Raw genomic sequence first — 9,593 nt, 5'->3', positions numbered from 1 at the left:
CAACGAGATAAAGAGCTTTTTGTCTCTTTTATTCCCCCATTTTGCTGAGGAGAGGGAGTGAGAGAGTGGCTCGGTGAGCACCTGGCAGCCAACCAAGGCCAACCCACCACAGAAGTACACTGTTCACCCATTTCCAAATGTTAATCTAACAGACATATTGTACAGTCTTGCAGACGACCTACCTGCAAAGTGTCATGCAAGGGATGTTCTCTTTCTACCACGGCTACATGCCTTACAGTGCAAATTCTCCAACAAGGGTTTCTCCCCCACACTACACACCTCATTTTAAACCAAAACAATTAGTTTTCCTGCATGATGATCATTCTAGTGTCATATTGTTATTTACACATGAAAATACATTTTTAAAAAGTAAATAGTTCTGAATGTGAAATTCAGCCCTGCTGGCAATAGCATAGGCTCTGCAATCAGTTGAGATGCAATAAATTATCTTCTGTTGCTTTTTTCCTGAGATGTGTTCAGCTTGAAACCTGACGTTTCTAAACCCACAGTCCCTTTTCATCATCTTAGAAAGTCAGTAAAACAAGTTCAATTAAAAGCAAAATTAAAATAATACATCATGATTCCAGGAAAAGATTTTATTTTAGGGCTAACAAGTTGATAATAAATAAAGGATATAATAATGTCATAACAGATGTTCTCATGCACTTAACACATACAATAACGCTGGCTTACAATGCTGTTTGGACAAATTGAGAAGAGGTATTTGGCAATATTATAAGTTTGAATAGGTTAGAGATTATAGAACAAGAAATTCCTTCTGACATTTTTACATTTCTTTTATACAAATTCAAATAAATATTAATACATCTGTTTTTTCTCAGATTTTGTGTTCACTTTAACATGCCCGATAACTAAGCCACAGTAATATACAACTGCCAAGAAAGAGTATTTTTGAATTAGAATTATTAATATTCCTAAAAATGTATCATATTTATGTCACATTGTGCAAGCTCTTTAGGTAAAATCAGGTTTTAGGAAAAACTGCAGAAAATTTAAACTCATTAAAACATATCCAGTGCAATGGCCAGTCTAGTCCACACATTATGGTACTGTAATGTAAGCCAATACAATTTAAATAATAAAACATGCCTGTATGATTCAGGAGGCTGAATATGTTTTATGTTTTAAAGATCTGACATCTAATATGCAGATTCTGCAATATCAGACATTTTGCAAATCTTCATGAGATGGCAAAATAATGTTAAGACTTTATAAGTAGGCTCTTTTTTTTTTAGGATAACTCACATTAACAGTACTACAGTGGCCAAAAGAGACAAACTATTATAATAGAAATCAATCTGATTAAAAAATTAAATATTCCAATTAACACTGAAAAAGTGTTTGTAATCACTATTTACAATTTGTCAATGATACCAGTGTATGACTCCACACAGTCAAAGCATACCACTTTCCAAGCAAATACCAATTCTTGTATCCCCATTCAAGCATTTGATAGTAGCACGTTGTTTATGTGCAATGTATCAGTTTAAAGAAGGAGATCGATCTGTGGTCCAGAGTAATTCTATATATGGCCATTTGGTTTGCAAGCAGCGTTTCACAGGAGTGTCGTCCGTCTGTAGCATTGGTTCTTCAAAACCCATAACAACTGCTGTGCCTTCTACGTACATGACCTGTCAAAATAAATCCAATTATGTTAACCTATGTTTGTTTAAAAACTCTAATATGAGATGATTATTTTCACTGGGTTAGGAGAGGATTTGTTATTATACACTTTTTTTTTTACTACAAAGATCAAATCCATGAAGTTTTATATATTTTTTTTTTTAAAATGGAATGAGGTATGAAATAAAAAAACCCTGATCTCTTAAGTGCCTGAAAATCCTGATCAGGCCATATTAATTTGACTGTTTACTTCAATAGACAGTAAAGGCCAAAACTGGGGAAAAAAATAATCTAGGAAATGCAACGCAAGAATTCTGTGACACTAGATCTTCTACTACTGTTGCAGTTGCAAAGCTCGATATTGTCGTTTTTATAAGGACAGTGTTCCTTAGACTCAAATTTATGAAACTAATTTCCATAACCCGGAACTTCTGTTACAATCAGCTCTATTCATAAAACAATATTTAAAATGCTATAAGCAGAATCCTTTCGAAACAATAATTTCTTTACATTTTCTTAATTAAGTATATAGGTTCAATAGTAAAGATAAGTGCATCTTTGAATGCTTTTGCCTACATTTTGGGGTATGAAACTGCTGGAGATTTCACAGGGGTAGTTTTAAGGACTTAAGTCCAAGCTATTCGGAAGACTGAGTAGATTCATTTTCTTGAAGAGGCTTCTTACTTTGAGTTATTTTTGTTCCTGTGTCTATTAATGCCTTATACTATTCTACCCTAAATGCTAATTCAGGAGCTAACTTAGAAGCAGTCATGGTGTGTCATGTATACCCCTCTTTCCAAGAAAGCTGAAAATTAAACAGGTAATTTTTGTCCCCCACTAAGTGGTTCCAAAAAAACATTGATTTTTCATGCAGGTCTGCAGTACTAAAATCTTTTACAAAAAACGCCAAACATCTCAAAGTTAATGTAGGGTTATTTATAGAAGTTGCGGTTTGTCCATGTTACATCTCCATTGTTCTTTACAGTTCAGATCCCGCTTCTCATGGTCAAGCATGAGAAGTGTTCTGTGCAAAGCACGTAGCTTAAGAGTGTGGTCTAGCCAACTGATCCAGTATACTAGCTAAAATATGATGAGGAGCACAAAGCAGTTTCTAATTCCAAATATATCATTTTGTAAGAAAATTATCAAAGTAAGAGTTTTGTAAAAAATCTGTTTCAAGTTGAAGTATTTTGCCTGTAACTATCATCAGTTTTACAATTTAACACAGGGAGTCAGTTCTGCGTACTAATTGTTATTAAGGTTAGATTTACATTTCTTAAATCTTACCTTTTCATTATAGTTAGATTGCTTCAGTCCATTGTAATGGTAAACAGTGAATGACTCTGAAACCCTAGAGTCCTAGTAGAAAGAACAGTTCATTTCATATAACATATACATTATGCCTTGACAGTCTCTTCTCTTTACAGCTACACAGATGCATTTAAACAGGAAGACTCAAGGAAATTGTAAAAAAGTTATTTTCTTTTAGGTGACGTCATCTTGAAGATTTTGTTCATTTTACCTTTCTCATCAGAAGTAATAAAAAGATGTCAGTAAACTAATGGGTGATGCCCCTAAAAGCATGATTTTCTGTGTTCATCTGGACACTTTAAGCTACAACTTCAGCACTAAGCATGTAGAAACTGTCCTAATTTTTCAAGTCAGACACCTTACCTAGTATCTAGATTCACGTGTATTTATGACTGACTGGATGCTACTAAGTTAAATATTTACTAAGGACCAGATCCAATCTTGAACCCTCCATTTGAGAGCTAAAAAGTTAGTTATGCCCATGCCTGCCTAATTGTAAACTAACTGTGAAGACACCTGTTCAGCTGAAGCCTAACAGCAGATGTACTGTAGTTATCAACCTTTACCACTCCAGGTGTTTAAATGCTTTAGTCCTAAAAGGACTGAAGAACTTTGCATTTCACTGGTTCAGAAAACACAAATCAGGTGTAATATCATCTCTTTTATGCCTACTGGACCAGGCTCCAAACAAAAGTCTATCCCTTTTTTAAGTTCATGGAGGTAAAGGCTGGAATGAGAAGAAATCTGCTCAGGTTACAGTACATCCATCAGATTAAGAAAAGCCCTCATTCATTTTTCTCCTCTTAAATGATTCAAAAACCTTATCTCTGTAGGGATCTCTCACAGCAACCCAGGCTATTCAGTGGAGGGAGGGTGGTGAAAAGGGTGGTAACTCTACTTACAGAAGGTGCTTCACAGAGATGAATAAAACCAAGCTTTTCTGGGAAGGGAAGAGGACATTTATTCTTTTTCCCGAGGAAGGTACGCTCATCCTCAAGGAGCAGAATTGCTGCTTTCCAGTTGTTTTCCCATGGATATTAAGAATCCTGTGCAGTAACTGTTTCCAAAAAAAAGGGCTACAGGGGAATTCAGGAATTCCCCTCTCCAGGGGACTACCCTAAGCACTGAAGTGTCAGGCTTGCTCTTTCAGGCTGAATGAACTTTGAATGTTTTTATTCTAAGCCAACAGCTCTGAAAAGGAAAGCTGAGATCCCTTCCTGCTTTTGAGGTGGAGTTTAGCACTTTTTGGAGAGTAAGAATGGGGGTTTTAACATTCTCAGCAAAGATGGAATCGCATCTGGATCTCCTAAGCACTAGATGAGTGTTCAAATATTGAATAAAGGGGAACATAAACAATTCCAGCCATCACTGGCACCTGCTATTTCCTCACAGTATTTTAAAGAAAGACAATAATCTCAATTTCTGCAGAATTTCACTTTCAGAATTCTGAACAAGGTGTCAATATGGGGAGGGGCTCCTGCTATCTGATCCACAGAGCACAGACAGACTGGACAATATATCTGTGCCCTCAGCACGTCATTCAATGACTGATACTGGCAGGTCCCAGTCCAGAATGTGCTGATTGTTCACTTTGTACACTTTAAGGCAGTAACACTTCCCATGTTTTGTACTGAAGCCAGCGAAGGTTCAACAGCACAGGCAAAACTGAGTGGTGGGGAATCACATGCAGCAGGGAATTAGTACTTGATGGACCGGCATTGACTTGGGGGCTCCAACCTTACAGCAGGTAAAGAGTTCCTCCACCACCTCTCTAGATGACTAAGGTGGGGATCTGCCCATGATTCCACTATGCTCCCTTCTCCAGCTGTCCTCCTTCAGTCAGTGATGCCCTTCAGCAATAGGCACCAGAGGCAGCAGCCCCATACGGTGGCTGTTTTCTCTTCCAGCTACCAATGGCTCACAGTACTAGACAGTTTAGGCACAGCCAATTATGGAGGATGTGCTTTGGCTTTCTGAACTTCATTCTAAGCAACTGGGGCCTAAAATTAAGCAGTGGAGTCTTCCAGATTTTCAAGTGTAATATAATAAGATTAAATTATATTCTACTGTAAAGATATTTCCACCTCTGGATATACAAATGAAAGGCAGAAAAAACAGTTGGCAAGTATACAATGCAGATGTAATTCTGTAAATCTGGACAAAATTAACACTCTAACTCCATTTTTTTTTCCATTAGATGATGAATCATCTCTTAATGATGCATTCAGTCCCTACCATCTTTGGAAGTGCAGCTCTAGTGTCTTTTGAATGACCAGATTGTTTCATAGTACAGAATACTATACCCAAACAGTGCTGCACAACCCTTAATAAAGAGTCTCGCTGAAGGCATTTTAGAAATATTGATTTCACATTTCCTTGGTCGTAAAAATTAAGCCATACAGTTTCAATGCCACGTTAAGCTGCAAAAGCCTCCCAAAGATGTACTCCTCTCAGCCCTTCTCTTGCCTCACCAGCCTATCTTTCTGCCACTGGGGAAACCCTCTCTCTTCTGCCATTACAAGTATTTGCATGGCCATGGAACAAGCCTCCATAAACCTGCAAAGAGATCTCTCATCCAGATCAGTTTCCTGTTCCGGTGTACCACGTTTCTGTACAAAAAGGTTCCTGGTGGCAGGACACAGGCAGCAGAAGGGCAGGAAAATGTGACCCAGGGCAAAGGGGGAAGAGGACAGCAGTGCTAGGGTAACACACGCTTCTCAGTGGTGCTGCTGTCTAATGAATATATGGAACAGATCGAGAGTTTGAAAATTCATTACCCTGGCAGATACTGACTTCCACCTATGCTAAATATACCTCTATCATGACTTTTTGTTAAACTGTCAAAAATTTTACATTATTAGAGATATACATTAAAATAGTTTTAAATATGCTTGCAGCCTTTTCCCATGTACTCACAATTACAGCAGACATTTGTAATATTGATAAAAACAGTATGGGCATTTATTCTCAGAAAAAACAAACTCAGATGGACTTTCTGAGTAGGGAACCAGTTCAATTTCATATGCAAAATTATTATATATTTCCTGAAGTTAATTTTAGAGCTTCTCACTACAATGGAGTTTCCTTCCAGTGTAAAGCTGACAAAATCATGGACACCATATGCAAAAGCGAAGTCTGTGGTTTGTTGTGTAATACAAGAAGTTATCTGATGGTCAGCTGTGTCAAATGAATGCAATACTTATTATTAAAAATAGCTCTGTGATATTGATGGAAGTGTTTAATGAATTTCAAAGGCAAGCAGAATAGAAAATGCTCTGCAGCAATAAAGCTACATTGATTACCTGCTCAGGGAAAAATTCTTGCAGAAAGGGACCCAGTAATATGATGCCCAGTCCTTCTGGGTCTAATTTGGTCTTCATGAGGTTTACACTATGACAAAAACATTGAATATAAAAGTATGAGTAAGACATTTTTATTCTTGCATGACTAAGTTATGCTGTGCTACCACAGTACTGGCTGCCAAGTATAGCAATACTATTCTATTTTTAATTGTCAGTGACAACTGCACCAGAATGGCATGCAAGTTGCCAAAACACGGTTATTTTTAAATACAAGTAATCTGTTATTTTAAATTAAATAACTGATAATTGTGAAGGACCACCATATTTGGTAAAATAATTTGAAACCCATATAATCTACAACCAGGTTTACAGCCCAAAAAGCACTTTGCTGTCTTGTAAGCATTCTTGAACTTAGATATACAAAACAGTCATCTTTTAAATACAGCTCCGTAACTGCCAAATAACCTGTTTTCAATGGAGATCTGAAAAGCCTCCAAGATTTTCTAAGTACACTGAAGTAAAATTAACAGATACATTTCTTATTTACATCACGTCCTTGATATCAAAGAAGCCAAAACCAATAAATAGTAAAAATATCAATACTAATCTGAAATCCTTACTGCATGAATACGGTATGATTTCAGGTCACTCAAATGAGTGTCAATTATAACTTTATATTTCCATTTAAGCAATATATTTCTACTGGCATCAGATCGCTTAAACATTTATTTGCATCTGCCTATCTTTTGCCTAAGTTACAATTTGTACCGTTCACAGGAATGTCCTCACTGGGTCAAACCAACACAGCGTCTTGCCCAGTATCCTGTTTCTGACACTGGTCAGTAGTGGATGCTTACGATAGAGTACAACAGGGCAAACATACAGTGATATCCTTAGTTTACCCTCCCCATTTCCAGCAGTCTGCTGCTCAAAGACATCTTCAGTGAGAGGCAGTATCTAAAACACAAAGATATATATTTTTTCTTTCCATGCATGTGCCTAATTGGCTTTGAACCCATTTACACTTGTGGCATTTAATAAACTCTACTCACAAAATTAAAATTAAACTATGGATCTGGGAGTAAGTATCTCCTCCTGTTTTGAACCTGCCCCCTGATTACTCAGTTTGATGACACCTCAATTTTGTATTGTGAGTAGCAATTAACAATCATTCCCTATTTATTATGAAACTCCTGATTTTAGAGACCTCTTTTACATGCCAATGCTTGTCTCTTTTCCAGATTGAACAGTCTCAACCTAGTTCTTCCTATACTAACGCCACTCTGTACCTTCAATTAGACTTGTTGCCTTCCTGATACCTTTCTACAATGTTTTTTTAAGACAGTGAAATGTCATGCATTTATACAATGGCATAATTCCTAGAAATCCCATTCCATATGTCTGTCTATCACTGAGTGTCAGTTTAAATTTGTTTCCTGAATCATAATATCTAGTTCACAGCCCAACAACATGTATGTAATATCAGGATTGTTCTATCCCATTTGCAATCAATCTACATTCACTGTATTGAGACTTCTGTTACCTTATCTTCCAGTAACTTCTGCTGCTCTCCCACATATTTTTTTTAATATCTAGAATACTTTTGTATCAGCAGCAAGCTATCATGCTAATCCCTACCTTCAAATCCTAACTGGTGCCATGACAAACTCCACAGACCTAACACAAATTCCTGTAAAATTCCTCCAATAATCTCCCTCCATTAAGAAAAAAAAACACTTGACATTTTTATCCTTTGATCAGTTATTTATCTACAAGAAAATCTTCCTTCTTATCCCATGTTGACACATGAAACATTTACAAATTATTTTTTCCCAGGTTGGCCTTCAAATCCTTTTCTAAGCACTGTTGTCCATTTGTCACCTTCTCATTCTGGTACTGTCTGGTACCAGGACAGTTTAAAGTCATATGTAACCTGAAATAGTTCAGCAACTTAATTCTGATGTTTCTTCAGAATTTGGGGTTTTTACACATCTTTACAATTCAGACTCTTACTCTGACCACCCATAAAAAGGCTTAAGTGTGGAAACCACCCTGTAATCTTCCCCAGTGAAGATGAGAACTAATCCCTGTTTTCTTCCGCAGTGGACATGAAGAGGAATTCACTACACTTTTCTTACTGACTTTGAATACTTTTTAATATTGTGGACCACCTATCAGAAGTACAGACCTCTTGCAAGCCTCCTGGTTCTGATGGGCTTAAAAAAATACTATTAGCTTCTATTTTATAATTTTGCAGATTAGTTGTCAGAAGATTTTAACTCTGCTTTATTTTTATTTACATTTAACGTTCCATAAATGTAGATTCTTCCCTAATTTTTTCATGTAGGCACTACATTTTCCTTTCAGAAGTCACAGTCTTAGCTTCTCATAGCTGCCTCTTTTACCACCTTTTAACCACCCAGATCTCTTTTGTCGGGGGTTACTGGCAGAAGATGTCTTTCTAAGCTCTTTTTGATTATTATTGCATGTAAGTATTTTATGCTTTTGGCTACCGCTTATGTGTCCTCATGTTTAAATAGCTTCCTATCCTGGTCCTAACATACTAGTACTAGTAAATTATTTGGCTTCTTTTTGTTTCTGTCTCAATACACACAGAATACGTTATGCAATTCTTAAGAGAGTGGTTCTGTTAAGGCCCTTGGAAGAGGATTTTTTAAATTCATAAAACTGAATGTGATATCCTATAAACTCTCTTAATTAATCTAAAAAAAATTTCACTACTCAAGTGAAGCCAGAACTGGGGATTTGCAAGATACTGGACTTTAGTCCTTCTACTGCTTATTCTTGCTGCTCTCAAAGTACAAAATTTAAGATATTTCAGTAGCTGTCTGAAACCTGCACAAATTATTGAAATTCTGTAATAGAGTTCTAAAAATACTGTGTTTGTAAACAGAACCAAGGCAGTTTTAAGTAAAGAGAATTTTGAAAACCCACTTAAAATTATGTAATAAAATTAAAGCAAGTGATATACTCACAAATGAAATACAAGAACTGTTTAAAAATGCAGGGCCATACTAAGTTTTTAAGTACGGGCAGCGTACAAAACTAAATCAATTAAGCAGGAGGCGAGATTTAATAATAATTGATTGCTGTATGTTTCAACTGAGGCTCTTGCATTCAGCAAATAGCTATTGCCATTCAGTGGCACTGATATTACAACAGAGCTACCAAAGCGTGTGTGCGTATGTGCTTTGGTCACTTCAGTGTGAAGTCTAGCATGTTAAACGAAGAGGTTATGAATGCTGGGGTGATCATACTGATGGTCTTTGTACTGTTATGGCTGAGAAGTGTGTGGGGACAAAAGCCTCCAGCACT

General features: G+C 36.6%; 1 protein-coding gene across 2 annotated transcripts in view; it reads right to left on the bottom strand.

Annotated features, from left to right (window-relative positions):
- Nucleotides 1-581: 581 nt before the first annotated feature.
- The window catches only part of MINDY3 (MINDY lysine 48 deubiquitinase 3), a 55,836-nt gene continuing 46,824 nt past the window's right edge, over nt 582-9,593 (bottom strand). For both annotated transcript variants that reach the window (XM_075082741.1, XM_075082742.1), the window contains 3 exons: nt 6,258-6,345; nt 2,932-3,003; nt 582-1,652 (listed from right to left, as the gene is read on the bottom strand). In XM_075082741.1, the coding sequence (XP_074938842.1) occupies nt 1,503-1,652; nt 2,932-3,003; nt 6,258-6,345 (310 nt within the window). In that variant the 3' untranslated portion in view covers nt 582-1,502. The remainder of the gene's footprint in view (nt 1,653-2,931; nt 3,004-6,257; nt 6,346-9,593) is intronic.

This window comes from Phalacrocorax aristotelis, chromosome 2 (genome assembly GCF_949628215.1).
Source record: "Phalacrocorax aristotelis chromosome 2, bGulAri2.1, whole genome shotgun sequence".
In the NCBI taxonomy this organism is placed as follows: domain Eukaryota; kingdom Metazoa; phylum Chordata; class Aves; order Suliformes; family Phalacrocoracidae; genus Phalacrocorax; species Phalacrocorax aristotelis.
This window is presented reverse-complemented; position numbering and strand designations above follow the sequence as displayed.